Here is a 16,484-nt window from a genome sequence, read left to right on the forward strand (position 1 = left end):
GTAACCAGAATTACAGCCTGTGTCCAGGAGCACCTACCTTGGTTGCCTTTTTCATGAAACGTGCATTATCTTTCTCAATATCATGCCAAGAACGAATAGGAACCTTTAATTCATCTCCAACCACCATGCCAGGCCCCTGGGTGGGGGGACCCCCGGTAAACAACATAATCCTGGCTCCCGTGTTTGGAAAAGTACCCTAGAACAGTAAATGGCAGCATTTTAGAAACATACAGCCCACCCTGAGTATGCTTCCGTTTCCCTAAAAAAAATTCCATACCGTTCTCTTCAGCTGTGCTGAACACTAATGATAGTAAGAAATAACACAGATGACAATGCAGAGAAGCAGCCTTAGGTCTTCCAACCTGACAGCTTCATACACTTTATAAATTCACTGTGAGCACTTACCATTGCCCTAATGGCCTTGTGTTTCTCATGAAAACTTCTGGTATTTTCAAAACATTATGGGGCTCCTTCATTGTGGATAATAACAATAACTGAAGTGCTTTATGATAAATTAATGCAGTCAATTGATTTAGGTCACAACTCATTTTCAAACAAGACTAGCAAATACAACTTGTGGGAACAAACTTGCATGGTTTGAGGCACCCTGTAGTTCTGAGTTACCTCCAACAGGCCAACAGCAATGGACAAAGCAACACCAGTGGATCGCAAAGGTCTCTTCCCCTGAGTCACAGGCCATGGGTCCCTCTGCAGCTCCCCAAGGAGATCAGTGAGGTTCATGTCAATCTTGTGAATGGGCTGCAGAAATCTGCATGATTTTCAATGGACACATCAATCCTGGTTTAATAAAGTACTCTGGTCTTTAGCCCTAGGTGACACAGTTACAGCTCTTCAAAATAATTACTCAGAGTAGTAAAAACCTGGAATTTTTTTCTTCAAAGCAATTTTATTCAAGAATATAATTTAAAGCTGAACATAGGGCAATTTATGTAGATAGCATGGAAAAAAAGCTGAATTTAAATAGGAACAAATCACTTTAATTAAATTTAAGCAGCAGAGAAATCCTAAAGACAGGTCTAACATGAATTCAATCCATGTAAAGTTCCTGTACGTGGACCACCTTCATCATTCTTTTTTTTTTTTTTTAAGATGTATTTATTTTGGAGAGAGAGAGAGGAAGAGAAAGCAGGGGGGAGGGGCAAAGGAGAGGGGGAGAGAGGGAGTTGGGGCCGGGGGAAAGAGAAATATCCAGCAGACTCCTCGCTGAGCATAGGGCCCAAATTGGGGCTCAATCTCACGACCCTAAGATCATGACCTGAGCTGAAATCAAGAGTCAGATGCTGAAACAACTGTGCCACCCAAGTGCCCCCACCTTCATCATTCTAAAGATCCACTTCAAAGTGATTCTCAAGTGTCTCTTGTGTGCCAAGGAGTAAATACAGAGAGAAGCACTGGTTTCTTACCACAGTAAGTGGCTGTCCCCAGCATGTCAAGCAATGCATTTTATCATGTTTGCTGACTGTTAACCTGGCCACAGGCAGCCGCAGGCACTCAAAGGGCTGAGGAAAGGAAGTGCCTGGTCTCAGGTTTGCTTGAGAACATCCCAAGAAGCTTTCAGTTTTCCTAGTTTACTTCAGACTCAAAAAGGACAACAGCCATATGTAAGGGGAGGGGAAGGCTTGAATACAGTGGTCTCAAAACATCTGTGATGGTACGACACTAACAGGAAAAGACATCCCGAGCAAATCTTACCACACAAATGTGTGCACACATATGTATGTGTACATTCACAACTTAGTCATGAGTTTCAAATATATACCAAATTGTTACATAGATCCTGAAACGTTAAACATTCTTAGGCTTAATCATTTCTTTTTTTCTCTAAAAATAAGAAAATAAAAGTTCTAACATTTTTCTTCCCTCACTCCAGTGGGTTGGCACGCACGCCCACTACTGTGTGTGTAACATTCTATGTTGGTAGCTCACCTGCCTGAAACAAAAGGCTGCTCCTGTGGTTGACCAGGTCTTGCTTGCTGCATGGGCATGGCAGGCTTGGTGAGGCCCAGCATGTCCTAAAAAACCCAAAAAGACTCATTTCCCATAGCACTAGAGTGAATGACCAACTCATGTTTAAGAAATCTCATGTTTAAGAAATCTCCTTGCTCTTGCTTAGGTACGAGCAAGGCACAAACCTGTATCTGCTTCGCGGTTAAATCCTTTGTCCCTCGGAAGACATAACTTTTGGAAATTCCTTCACAGCTGAGTTCGTGAACCTGCACCATCCTCCCAAATGTGATCAAACCCACCAGAGCATCTGGAGGAAGGAGACTCAGGGACATTTGCAGGGATTCTTTGAGTGCTTGAAGGTCATCTTCTTCTAGGCATGTGTCAACCACATAGAGGAAGATCAGAGGGGACTGAGCACCTCGCTTTATGCAAAGAAACACAGCATGATGATCAGTATACAAATAGACCAAACCAGCTCTTTTTAAAGCAAATCGGGTATGTAACTAACAAGTCTTCATCCATATTTACTGACAGGGAATAAGGACATCTAACTTCTATTCACCTCATTAAATGACAGGTTACATTAAAACAAATTAAGTGTAAAAACTGTATCCAACAATTTATTCTACATTTTTGAATGCCTTCCATGTGCCCCAGTCACTGTTCCAGGTCCTGAGATACATCAGTGAGCCAAAAGAACAAAGATACCTGCCTGCCTCAAGTTGCTGACTTTCTGGAATGGAGAGGATAAGGGATGCCAAGGAGTAGAGGTAGGGGGCAGGTTCCAGTATTACTTAAGAGATAAGGGCAGCCTCATTAAGAAAGTAATATTAGAGCAAAAACCCAGAGGAGAGGGAGGGAGCAATACAGTCATAGGGGAAAGAGAATTCCAGCCTGAGGAAGAGCCAGAGGAAAGGCCCACAGGCAAGAGCATTCCTGGCATGCCCAAGGAAAGTCATGAGGCCCATGTGGCTGAATGAGACACTAATACAAGTTGAGGTCCTAGTGATAACACAGGGCCGGTCCACACAGGGCTTTGAAGACTATCTCTTACTCTGGGTGAAAGAGAGCCATTTTCACCATTGGAGGTTTCTGAACACAGAAGTAACGTGACATGTTTTTAAAGAGTTACTCTGGCTTCTGGGTTAAGAATAAAATATAAGTGGGAAAAGGTTAAATTATGGAGAAGGTTAAGAGATGGCCCAGTACTCCCTGCTCCACGAGAAGCCTGCTTCTCCCTCTCCCGCTCCCCCGCTTGTGTTCCCTCTCTTGCTGTGTCTCTGTCAAATAAATAAATAAAATCTTCAAAAAAAAAAAGAGAGAGAGAGACGGCCCAGGAATTTAGGTGAGAGGCGCTGGATGGCCCAGGACTAAAACGGGGGGGGAAGAAGTGGTTGGACTGTGGATAGATTCTGAATACAGACCCACTGGACTTTCCCAGTGGACTGGATATGGAATGCACGAGAAAGAGAAGTCAAGGATGAACCTAAGGTTTTTAAGCTTGACTACAAGATGGAGTACCATCACAAAGCTGGAGAAGGCTGTGGGGGACAGATGCTGAACTCAACCAGTGATCCCTTTTCTAGCTGCCCATCAAGACTGCAAATAATGCCAGTAAGTGCACACGCAGCAGGACCAAGTCTTCAGGATCCTGCTGCCTTTGCAGCTTTAAATTGCCCAGAAAAGGATGGGACACAGAAGACAAAGTATTTCAAGAGAAACTCAATATTTAACACCACTCATTAAATGCACAACAAAGAAGTTACCTGTATCACGTACTCAATTGTAGAAAACTGGGGCATCAATTCAGCAGGCTGATTCACCTCAGATATACCTGTGTAAGCAGGAGGAAACTGAAGGGAAGAAAACAAAGCAATCTTTCATTAGGACTGAAAGATATTTGTTATACCTTCTATTTTCCATTTATAAAAATAGGCAAAAGGGCACCTGGGTGGCTCAGTCGTTAAGTGTCTGCCTTCGGCTCAGGTCATGATCTCAGGGTCCTGGGATTGAGTCCTACATCAGGCTCCCTGCTCCGCGGGAAGCCTGATTCTCCCTCTCCCACTCCCCCTGCTTGTGTTCCCTCTCTCACTGTCTCTCTCTCTGTCAAATAAATAAATAAAATCTTAAAAAAAAAAAAATAGGCAATGACCAGGTATTAATTCTATAAAATATAGAACTTGTAACTAAAGTATAAAAATCAAAATTTTGGGGCGCCTGGATGGCTCAGTTGGTGGAACATGCAACTCTTGATCTCAGGGTTGAGTTTGAGCCCCATGTTGGGTATAGAGATTACTTAAAAATAAAATCTTAAAAAAAAAAAAGAAAGAAAAGAAATACAGACTCAATTCTCATCCTAACTCCTAAATCAGAGCCTGCATTAAAAAAATAAATATATAGGGGCACCTGGGTGGCTCAGTCGTTAAGCATCCGCCTTCGGCTCAGGTGATGATCCCAGGGTCCTGGGATCGAGCCCTACATCGGGCTCCCTGCTCAGCGGGAAGCCTGCTTCTCCCTCTCCCACTCCCCCTGCTTGTGTTCCTTCTCTGTTAAATAAATAAAATCTTTAAAAAAATAAAATAAAATAGAATAATAAATATATATATATCAAAATATCAGAAATTTAAATCAGGGGCGCCTGGGTGGCTCAGTTGGTTAAGAGACTGCCTTCAGCTCAGCTCATGATCCCAGGGTTCCGGGATCGAGTCCCGCATCGGGCTCCCTGCTCAGCAGGGAGTCTGCTTCTCCCTCTGACCCTACCCCCTCTTGGGCTCTCTCTCTCTCTCTCACTCTCTCTCTCTCAAATAAGTAAATAAAATCTTTAAAAAAAAATTTAAATCAATAACCCTGCCTTATATTTATATCCCATTGTAACTTTTTTTAATGTATTAGGGTATGTTGTAACTTCTAGATGATTAAAAAATGCACTGTTATAAACCATTTCTTAAGTGCTGTCCTGCAAATTAAGGGCTCAGGTTTTAGCTATTTCATCAATAGTTTATGTGGAAGTCTAACACTTTTATTTGGGTTTATTATTTTAGCTGTCATCAATGAAGTAATGCATGTATATTGTAGAAAAACCAGCAAGTACAAGAAAACACAAGGAACAGGGCGCCTGGGTGGCTCAGTCGGTTAAGCGACTGCCTTCGGCTCAGGTCATGATCCTGGAGTCCCAGGATCGAGTCCCGCATCGGGCTCCCTGCTCGGCAGGGAGTCTGCTTCTCCCTCTGACCCTACCCTCTCTCATGAGCTCTCTCTCTCATTCTTTCTCTCAAATAAATAAATAAAATCTTTAAAAAAAAAAAAAAAGAAAATACAAGGAACAGGAAAAGGGGCGCAATGCTGGCTCATTCAGAAGAGCATGTGACTCTTGATCTCAGGGTTGTGAGCTTGAGCCCCACATTGGGTGTAGAGATTACTGAAAAAATAAATAAACTTTAAAAAAAAGGGGGGGTGCGTGGGTGGCTCACTTGGTTAAGCATCTGCCTTCAGCTCAGGTCATGATCTCCGGGTCCTGGGACCGTGCCCCATGTTGTCAGGCTGCCTGCTTCTGTGGGGAGCATGCTTCTGCCCCTCCCACCCCCGCCCCCCACTCACACACAGCCTATCTCTCAAATAAATAAATAAAATAAAAGAGGAAGAAAAAAAACCCTCACGTTCCTACCAACTAGAGATAGCTACTGTCAACATGTAGGTGTATTTCCTTTCAGACTTTTTCTACTTAAGCACAGCTGAGCTCATCTCGTATCTATCATTTTGCAACTTGCTCTTTATGCTTAACATATTATCACAGGCATTCTCTTTTGTCTTTAAAATTTTCTGCAAACATTTGAAATTCATAGCTTATAGACTGATTTTTCCCCAATTTTTTTTATTGTGGTAAAATACATATAAATTTACCATAATAATCTTTGCTCAGTGTACAGTCTGGTGGTCTTAAAGATTCATAATGTACAACCATCACCACCATCCATCTCCAGAATTCTTTTCATCTTGCAAAACTGAAACTCTGAACCTATAAACAACATCTCCCCATTATCTTCTCTGTTGAATGACCTGATATTAATCCCTTATTAGATTTATGATTTGCAAATATTTTTGCCCATTCTGTGGACTGCCCTTTAGATCTGCTGACATTGTCTTTTGATGCCTTAGAATTTTCACAATAAATTAACTAAGGGGCACCCAGCTGGCTCAGTCAAGAGGGCATGTAACTCTTGGTCTCGGGGTTCTAAGTTCAAGCCCCACATTGAGTGTAGAGATTTCTTAAAAATAAGATCTTAAAAAAAAATTTATATTAAACACAGACTTCAATTCTCAATGTAATAGGGTGTAGATAGGTCTTTAAGATTTGCATATACTGGGGCACCTGGGAGGCTCAGTCAGTTAAACGTCAGCCTTTGACTCAGGTCATGATCCTGGAGTCCCTGGATCGAGCCCCGCATTGGGTTCCCTGCTCAGCGGGGAGTCTGCTTCTGCCTCCCACCCCACCCTTGGCTCCTGCCCCCTCGCTCTCTCTCTCAAATAAAAAAAAAAAAAGATTTGCATATATTTCTGAAACCTCTTGTGGAGGTAAATTTTGAATGGTATCTGCTTATACCTTCCAGGCCTATACTTAGTACATTGATTGGTCTGTTCATCACTGGACTTACTGTGTGACATATCTGAGAATGAGACTGTTAATTGTAATTATAATCAAATATAAGAATAAATAAATGCATGTTATTAATATCTTAAGTCATACTAGAGGATGCCTGGGTGGCTCAGTTGGTTGAGGGTCTGCCTTCGGCTCGGGTCATGTCTCAGGGTCCTGGGATCAAGCCCCTTGTCGGGCTCCCTGCTCAGCGGGGAGTCTGCTTCTCCCTCTCCCTCTGACCCTCCTCCCCGCTTGTGCTCGTGTGCTCTGTCTCAAATAAATAAATAAAATCTTAAAAAAAAAAAAAAATCTACCAAAGCACTGTATACTATGTTGGGAACAATTTTTTTCTAACAGCTTTATTAAGGTATATTTTATGTCTTAAAATTCACATTTAAAATGTACAATTTGATGATTTTTAGTAAATATACAGAGTTGTGCAAAGATCACCATAAACCAGTTTTAGAATTACAGGCAGAGTTCATTTTAACAAAAGTGTCTCTCATCATTTTGGAGCTCCTTCTAAGTTTAGTAGTTTTAAAATTTTTAAATCAAAAGAGGCTCAACACTGGTACTTAGACCCTAAAATTTACAAAGATCAAAAAATGAAAATTCAATAATGTACACTATCCAATTAGAATAAACAAGTCAAACGAAATACAGACAATATATCTGGGGTTTTTTGTTTGTTTTTTTTTTTTTAAGATTTTATCTATCTATTTGACAGAGACACAGCGAGAGAGGGAACACAGCAGGAGGAGTGGGAGAGAGAGAAGCAGGCCTCCTGCAGAGCAGGGAGCCCAATGTGGGGCTCGATCCCAGGACCCTGGGATCATGACCTGAGCTGAAGGCAGACGCCTAACGACTGAGCCACCCAGGCGCCCCTAGACAACAGATCTGTTTTCTTATGGTAACATATTCACTGCTAACAGAGCACATAAAAAAAGGGAATTCTATGTTCCTCCACACTAAATGATAAAAACCCACATAATGAAACTGAGTCACCATTCAACAGAGAAATCACAAATGTTCAATTATGCTTAACAAAAGCTATCACCTTGAGTTCAGCAGAAACTGATGACTGTCAGGGCAGACACAAATTCAACCTCACTTTATTTTTTTTAGAATAGTTCCACCAAAATGAAACACAGAAAAACACTTAAAAAATTCACATACCTGATTTCTTTGGAAACAGAAATTACAGGCCCAAAGTTTCGCTCGATAATCAACCTGACTGTGAGAAAGATAAACATTACAGCTAGGTACCATTTTCATTTTTAATGTAGAAAGCATTCAAATGTAATCCTCAAATTCAGTAAATCACATAGATATGTTTGTGTGTGTGTGCATAAATGGATGGAGGTATGCAAAATGCCCACTGCAGTTAAAGAGTTCTGGCTGTTAAATACACCAAAAATTTCCTTCTTACAGCGGCAATGAAGAATTAGTAAATCTTTTTTTCCTCTTTTCTAATTTCCTTGATATTTAAAATTTCATGATTTTATATAAATTATAGGTTATTTCCTTTTTACCCTTTACCTTAATATAATCTGTGTGAGTTTTCTAACATCTTTATTGTTTTAGATATGTGAAACTACCAAATTTCAATACTAAAGGCACATTTCATGCACAGGAAAAACCTGGCTGACTTTCACCTCACCTAGCTCACTTGAAAAAGTTGGGGGGCATGCTTCTGGGTGGATACACTTCCCCGAACTGGTTATAGATATGCTTCATTTGCTTCTTTGTCCCCTTTCTACATTGAGAAAACAAGCAATGGCTATCTCTTCACAAGAAGAGCAGCAGCATCGTACTTATGGTTACAGGAAGTAACAGCAAGGGCAATGCAGTAAAAAATGTCCCCTCATATAAAAATATTCCCTTTTAAAGAGTATTTCTGATACTCTTTACCTCTTTAAAAAATTCTTTCAAATAATGCCCACAATTAAGAGAAGTATCATAGGTCACTATCTCAGGTACAAAAAATTACACTTAACAATCATTAAGAGTGGTGATTTCTTCTGCGTATCACTTCCTGCCATACAGCATCACCATACCAGGTAAGTATGAGAAAACTGTCTACAGCTTTTCATTTTGGGAAAATGCTTTAAAAGGCACCCATATAATCTACAGTTAAGCCAAAAGCAAACTGAAATTAGCAAAAAAAAAAAAGAAAAAAAGAGAATTTCAGATCCTTTCCCTTTACTTCCACTTCATTCCCATAAGTTCCAATTTTATCTGGAGTATTAGGCCGGGAAGACTTTACAAGCATTTATCACATAAGAATCTCACCATTCACTTCTCTACTCAAATTTGATGACTTCCCCAAATTGAATCACTTTTATGAGAATCATAGAAAAGTCACAATTACTGTATTCTTCTTTTTCACTAGTTTTAAAAAGAATTCATACCAAAGTGGATTGAGAATGGCTTTGCAAGTTGTCCGGCTACAAAGCACAGGTTCATACTGTACAGGAGGCAGGTCTGGACGTTCTTTCAAAGGAGTAAGGAGACAAGCCAGGGGAACAACCATTCTCGTAGCCTCGAGACGGCTGGAAGGCCACACGTTCCAACTAAAGCGCACACCATCCCGTTCTTCATTCTGCTGAATGAACTCCAGATATGTTGCCATAGTCTAAAAAGAAACCGAAGATAAAGCTGTAATTTTATGTGAAATTCTCAACTAAACTTCAAAAAAGAAGATAGTCAATAGTCATCTAACGCAATGTTTTTTAAACACTTAGTCTGGAAGAACCAGTCACTGTAGGATGACATCTCCCTTCCCTTTGATCCCCAAAAGCCAATTAACTTCACAGTCATCTTTGACTATTGTTCCTTTCTCAACTCTCTCTACCACTTAAAGAAATAAATAAAAGGTGTGGGGAGTTTACCATTATTTGATCATTTTTAAGCTGCAAGTAGTTGAATACTAATGTAAACCTTCTCACAGATCACACAATATCTCAACCAAGTAAGTCTCAAACCCCCTTTCAGCATCCAGCTACCTTCCCCCTTGATCCCCTTCCTTCTGTGCTTTATTAAAGCAAGCATCGTATTAAATTTTACATTCCAAGTGATCTCATTTTTGTGCCCTTTCCCCTCCTCTCTGTTAACTGTGAAGACAAAAACTGTATGTTGATGTGTGAATCCAATGCATAATCCACCACCAGTTCTGAGCCAAAGTATTTTTACTTGGGATCACCAAAATTACAACGCTAGGTTTGCTATCATGCTGAATGAGTCACCAGGACTTCTCTCCTCACCATGGTTGCTTATGCTCATGCCTCAAAAGACTGTGGTTAATAAAATAACCATTTAGACTAAGCTTTTCAAACCCCACACTGCCAACTCCATTGAATGTTTCATACAACCTGTTTACATCCTTAAAATCTAGGCTAAGACTAACACACATCTCAGTCACCAGGTTCAAGGGAACAAGACCCTCAAGAAAAATGGAAAAACAGGCAAATTAAAGAATCTACATTATTAGTAGCCTCTAGTGCTCACTTTATGCAGGGCTTAATAGCTGTCTCTATGTTATTATGAGAAGTGCCATACACACTGTAAATAATGTGAACTAAGGAAATGGTTTTTATATGACTAGAAAAGCAAATGAAACAATTAGTTTACTACATACAACCCAGACCACAAAAATTCCAAATGTTTGCTCCAACTGAAACTCTAAAGCATGTATTTGTTCTTTCCAGCAAAGGCAGGAAACTGAAGCACCCTTACACAGGACCCACTTCTGCAGCTACCTGAGTGGCAAAGGGATAACTCAGGTGGGAAGAAAAGCGTGTTCTAATATCAAAATTCTCAGGAAGTACCTCTAAAGGTTTCATTAAATAACTTTCCCCGTTCAAAACAATTCCTTATTAAAGGGTACTGACTCCATCCAATGTCCCCAGGCAGCTACATATTAAAACCTGCTCTTTCCGTTTCCCACTGCCTCCTCCCCTCACCTCTTTTAGAGCATGGATTCTTAACTCTGGGCACAAAACCAACGGGGGACTTCAGAGGGTCAATAAATCTTCTGAAATTGTACGCAAAATTGTGTGCATGAACTAATGTGCATTTTTCTAGGGCGGTCGATTTATGACTCACACCATATCCTCAAAGATTTTCTGAAGAGGTTAATAGCTGAATAAATGAGTGGATGAAAGAATTTTAAAGACTTTGTAGTAGTATCTGCCAAAAGAAGACACACACACACACACACACACACACACACACACACACACACGAAAAACTGAAACGCTCATCCCATCAAAGCATAACTTTTCAGGACATAGCAGCCAAGTTTAAGCCAAGTTTAATGCTTGAAGGGTAGTCGGAAGACCCGGGTCCTAGTTCAAGCTGCCACGAAGCAGAAGTCGTTTCACCCACATTTCGGGTTTCTCAACAGAAAAAAAGTTGAATCCTTCCGCACCCCGAGATTCGGGGGGTTCCCGAGCCAGAAGCCGGCCGGCCGCACCGCAAGACGAGGAACGCGTCACTCTCAGCAGACCCCTGGATCACTGAGTCCCTCAGTTCCTCTGCCCGCCGAGCCACCGAGAGAAGGCTTCGTCCCAGGAGCACCCGCTCGGTCCTTATAGAGACTCTTGTCCGTGCCCTCGACCCCCCTATCACCGACTCTCCCACTCACCTGGCAGGAGCCGTTCACCGGGCCTTGTCCGCACCCACAGCCGCTAGAGCCCCGCTCCGGCTCCCACCGCCAAGTCCAGCTCAGCTCTCAGCCGACTGGTCAGCGCCCCTGTGTGTCACTCCACGGCGCCGTCCGCTGGCCAATCAAAGAGGGCCTCTCCGGCGGAGGAGCGGAAGCAAGACTTTCAGTGAAGCCGCGCCGCCATCTTGGAATAGGGCAAGACAGACATGCTTTGATCCACAAAACCAAAATTCCTCAGATCCTGAGTTCCTCCACGTTCACCTCTAAACGTCCGTCCTTCAGAAAACTCCAGTGTCTGCCGGATTGCTTCCTAGGTGCAGCCTGCACGCCTCAGGGATTCGCCCTGATCCAACATACCTTCCGTTCACCTTAGTAGGAATGCCCTTTCATCGCCTTAGTTACCGGGAAGCGAGAATGATGATGTGTGGCACCGGAAAAAGGAGGGGCACCGTGCGGAGGAAACTGAAGCTGGTCCGGAAAAGGTATCAGCGCGGGAAGGGGCGGGGCGGAGCGGAGCGGAGGGAGAGTGCGGCCGCTAGCGCTAGATTAGGAAATTTCGACAGGTAGAGAAATGCTTCCTTAAATTACTACCAGGTTTCCTCCTCTCGTTCGCTGTGTTGGATTCGCGTTCTCTGCAGGGACTGGCAGTAGTGTACAGTCACTCTCTGTGTGTCTGTCCCTGTCATCCATCTACGAGAAGGTGAATAATGGAGAGCTGTCATATTCAAGCATCCTAGGAGACTAACAAAACTCCTAACTTTATAGAGCTTTGCTTTCTACAACCATCACAGCCATTATACACGTTTTTGTAAGTGACAAAAATGAGCACGTTTATTAATCTAACCCAGAAATACAGCCTTTCTGTAGTATATAAAAAGAAAGCTATATAAACCTAATATTATGCTTAGAACATATCTAGACATCCAAGGATTACCATTAATTAGTTCAACTTAATATTAGTACAAAATTTTAAATTACCTACAGAACACCAATTAGTTTTAAGTTGATGTACTATGAAACATAATTACTCTTTGTTTTTACATAATTACTCAATATAAAAAGTTTGTGGAATAATTGAGTTTGTTGAATAAATTTATATTTTTCAAGTTCCTAAAACATTATGTCAGAGTAATGTTAGGTTATTTAATTATTACACTTGAATAAATTTAGGAAGTTCGCACTAATTTTTTTCTCAGTAAGGAAACAAACAATTAAAATGCATACACATTTCGGGCACCTGGGTGGCTCAGATGGTTAAGCATCTGCCTTCGGCTCAGGTCATGATCCCAGGGTCCTGGGATCGAGTCCCGCATCGGGCTCCCCGCTCCTTGGGAGCCTGCTTCTCCCTCTGCCTCTCTCTCTCGCTCTGTCTTTCATGAATAAATAAATTTAAAAAAATCTTTAAAATGCATACACATTTGTATTATGGTTTACACTGAGAAAAGACAGCTGTGTTTTTTTAACCAAACATTAAAAGAATATCATTTGCCGAGGCTTGCTTTGATTATTTGAACGTGGATTCTTTCAGTACTAGAAATTTATGAAAAGGATATTTTAAATACAGTCTTACACATTTAAAGTATTGGGTTTTTTTTAAGATTTTATCTATCTATTTATTTATTTATTTTTGCGGGGGGCGAGGTGCAGAGGGAGAGGACAAGCGGACTCCATGCTGAGCGCGGAGCTCCTGGTGGGGCTGGATCCCACAACCCTGAGATCATGACCTGGACAGAAATCAGGAGTCAGTCGCTTAACCAACTGAGCCACCCAGCCACCCCTGAAGTATTGGAAATTTAATTTCTTTATTTTCTGGGAATTGTAGGAATATTTGATTTATGTAAGTGTGTATTTATCCCAATAAGCCAAGCAGAACATAACTCCTTTAAGAGATATAATAATCTAATTTATTAAAGCTCTCCAAACTTAGTGAACATTTCACACTCCACAGGATGTGAAGACTTTTCTGGATTACAGCCATAAAGACAGATGCACAGACACACAGAGAGTACAGCTTTGGTTCCACCACTTCAGTCACAGGTCAGAAGTGAATGCAGAAACACAAAAACTCACTAGATCAGGTATCAAAGAGTCATTCTCCTTCCCAGTGGGCATGAAAATCTTGACTGATCTGAATTCATAAATAGATGAAAAAGGCAAACAAACAAACAAAAAGACCAACCAGATTCTCTGCCGTCTCCTATCCAAAAGAGAATATATCTATGTAAACCATTAATTAACTTAATGAGATCACCAAATGGTCAGAATATAAAACCAAATTCCTAATTGTTGTTGCCATCAATGGTGAGAAACTTACCAGCTGTAAATGTATCAGAAACAAAAAGAAAAATACAAAATCAGTAAAGAGAAGAAACCTGGAGAAAGAGTCAATCCATTGTTGTACGATTCCCACTTGCATATTCGCTGTTCAGTCTGGGAGCCAAAAGCAAAACATGCCTGGGCTTAAGTAAGCAGCCCATGAGGTGTTCTTCAGCAACATGATTTACCCAGTTTTGTCAGGTGAATCCATTAGGATGTCGGTGAAACCTCAAAATTGTTAAAGTTTCAGGGATGCTTGAGTGGCTCAGTCGGTTGAGTGGCTGCCTTTGGCTCGGATCATGACCCCAGGGTCCTGGGGTTGAGTCCTGGCATTGGGCTCCTTGCTTAGCAGGGAGCCTGCTTCTCCCTCTTCCTGCAGCTCCCCTGGCTTGTGCATGCTCTCTCTCTCTGACAAATAAATAAATAAATAAAATCTCCAAAATTGTTAAAGTTTCAAAAAGGTAAAATTCTGGCCCTCATACAAATATAAAATGAGCATGTGTCAAAGATTCTGCATAACTCATTCATTAATGAGGGAACAAGTAAGGATGTTCAGGCTGGTTCAAGGAAGAATTTGATTTATAGATTCATATTTCCTAACACACAAAACCCACTTGCATTTCTGTGGACAAGACTCATTTGCACTGCTACGGACAGGAAATGTTTGCATTACTATTGTTGCAGGGTATCTTTTCCTTCTGTGCCGTGCAGTGCCAGTGGTTCTTGGTCCCACTGCTCCCAAAAAGGAGGGGACCCAGAGGGTTGCCACCAGAGTTTCTAAGTCTAGGGGTTTTTATGGGCTTGTTGGCAGGCTGTTTTAATTTGATTAACCCTCCATGCACCTGTCATCCAATCAGGTTTTTGTCATCTAACGTGTGGGAAAGGGTGGAGGGCTCCTTCCAGGATGCTGTAAAATCCTTTGAAGGGCAGTTCCCTCTTAGCGGGGATGGGGAGCTTGTCCCTGCCTGCCTTTCTTCCAACTATCCTTCATCACTACCAGTTTTCTGTAAATTAATTTCTGTCTCTACAGAGTTGTGAAATAGCTTAATCAAAGATAAAGGCACACACCCCTTACAATCAGATGACCCCAGGGAGCCCTTTTAAAAATGCCCAGTATTGGTGTCAGAGCCGCTGCCACCGAGTCCAGATTCAACCTCGCGCTCCGCTGACGCCCGCCCGCCCGACGTGCACTCCGGATTCCTTTTGGTTCTAAGTCCAAAATGGCAACTCTCAAAGATCAGCTGATTCAGAATCTTCTTAAGGAAGGACATACCCCCCAGAATAAGATCACAGTTGTTGGGGTTGGTGCTGTTGACATGGCTTGTGCCATCAGTATCTTAATGAAGGACTTGGCAGATGAACTTGCTCTTGTTGATGTCATGGAAGACAAACTGAAGGGAGAGATGATGGATCTCCAGCACGGCAGCCTTTTCCTTAGAACACCAAAAATTGTCTCTGGCAAAGATTATAATGTGACTGCAAACTCCAAGCTGGTTATTATCACAGCTGGGGCATGTCAGCAAGAGGGAGAAAGCCGTCTTAATTTGGTCCAGCATAACATGAACATCTTTAAGTTCATCGTTCCTAATATCGTAAAATATAGCCCAAACTGCAAGTTGCTTGTCGTTTCCAATCCAGTGGATATCTTGACCTATGTGGCTTGGAAGATAAGTTGGCTTTCCCAAAAACCGTGTTATTGGAAGTGGTTGCAATCTGGATTCAGCCCGGTTCCGTTACCTAATGGGGGAAAGACTGGGAACTCACCAGTTAAGCTGTCACGGGTGGGTCCTTGGGGAGCATGGAGACTCCAGTGTGCCTGTATGGAGTGGAGTGAACGTTGCTGGTGTCTCTCTGAAGAATCTGCACCCTGCCTTAGGCACTGATGCAGATAAGGAACAGTGGAAAGAGGTTCACAAACAGGTGGTTGACAGTGCCTATGAGGTGATCAAACTGAAAGGCTACACCTCCTGGGCCATTGGACTGTCTGTGGCAGATCTGGCCAAAAGTATAATGAAGAATCTTAGGCGGGTACATCCAATTTCCACCATGATTAAGGGTCTCTATGGAATTAAAGATGATGTCTTCCTTAGTGTCCCTTGCATCTTGGGACAGAATGGAATTTCAGATGTTGTGAAGGTGACTCTGACTTCTGAGGAGGAGGCCTGTTTGAAGAAGAGTGCAGATACACTTTGGGGGATCCAAAAGGAGCTGCAGTTTTAAAGTTTTCTAATGTACCACTTCACTGTCTAGACTATAGCAGGATTTTAGTTGGAGGTTGTGTATATTGTCCTTATTATCTGATCTGTTACTCAAGTAATATTAAAATGGCCTAAGAAAAAAAGTCAGTTTCCTAAAGGTCCAAATAGGAATGGTTCACCAAACCCTGCAGCTGTATCCTGGTACTGGATGATACCTGTCTTTGTAGCCCTAAATTGGTTAACGTAAGTTAGCCCCACCGTCTCAGAGGCTCCACTGCCAGAGCTGCGTTTGCTCTGCACACCAGATGTGTGTTTACTGTGTGTTCTGTCACTTCGGGTTCTTCCCCCAACACCCGACATGCCTAGTCCATCTTTTCCAGTCAGTCACGTTCTGGGATCCAATGTATAAATTCAATTTGCATGTATTGTGCATAACTGTCCTAAAGGATCTTACTTTGTGTACCATGTATGTCAGAATATAGTGTACATGGCCATATAACGTAAAAAGACAATGCAGCCAACTAAGTGTCATACCAACTAAAATACCAAATAAATTTTGAATGGTGAAAAAAAAAATGCCCAGCATTCCATGGAAGTTCACCCAGTAAACTCTTGACTATTTCAAAATCTTTCACAATTTTCATGATATTATTCATCATCTATAATCTAATTTCTATATTTCTGGCTCATACTTATCTAA

At 41.8% G+C, this 16,484-nt stretch overlaps 1 protein-coding gene and 1 pseudogene across 2 annotated transcripts in view; one reads left to right on the forward strand and one right to left on the reverse strand.

Annotated features, from left to right (window-relative positions):
- The window catches only part of SEC23B (SEC23 homolog B, COPII coat complex component), a 39,778-nt gene extending 28,391 nt beyond the window's left edge, over positions 1 to 11,387 (reverse strand). The window contains exons 1-8 of one of the 2 annotated variants that reach the window (XM_027621791.1): positions 11,250 to 11,387; positions 9,016 to 9,239; positions 7,781 to 7,838; positions 3,735 to 3,821; positions 2,154 to 2,390; positions 1,948 to 2,033; positions 625 to 769; positions 38 to 196 (exon numbers count right to left, since the gene is read on the reverse strand). In XM_027621791.1, coding sequence (XP_027477592.1) covers positions 38 to 196; positions 625 to 769; positions 1,948 to 2,033; positions 2,154 to 2,390; positions 3,735 to 3,821; positions 7,781 to 7,838; positions 9,016 to 9,236 — 993 coding nt within the window. In that variant the 5' untranslated portion in view covers positions 9,237 to 9,239; positions 11,250 to 11,387. The other variant, XM_027621792.2, reaches the window with a different exon arrangement.
- Positions 11,388 to 11,627: 240 nt separating this feature from the next.
- LOC113937484 lies at positions 11,628 to 15,946 on the forward strand (annotated as a pseudogene).
- Positions 15,947 to 16,484: the final 538 nt, after the last annotated feature.

This window comes from Zalophus californianus, chromosome 8 (genome assembly GCF_009762305.2).
Source record: "Zalophus californianus isolate mZalCal1 chromosome 8, mZalCal1.pri.v2, whole genome shotgun sequence".
Classification (NCBI taxonomy): Eukaryota; Metazoa; Chordata; class Mammalia; order Carnivora; family Otariidae; genus Zalophus; species Zalophus californianus.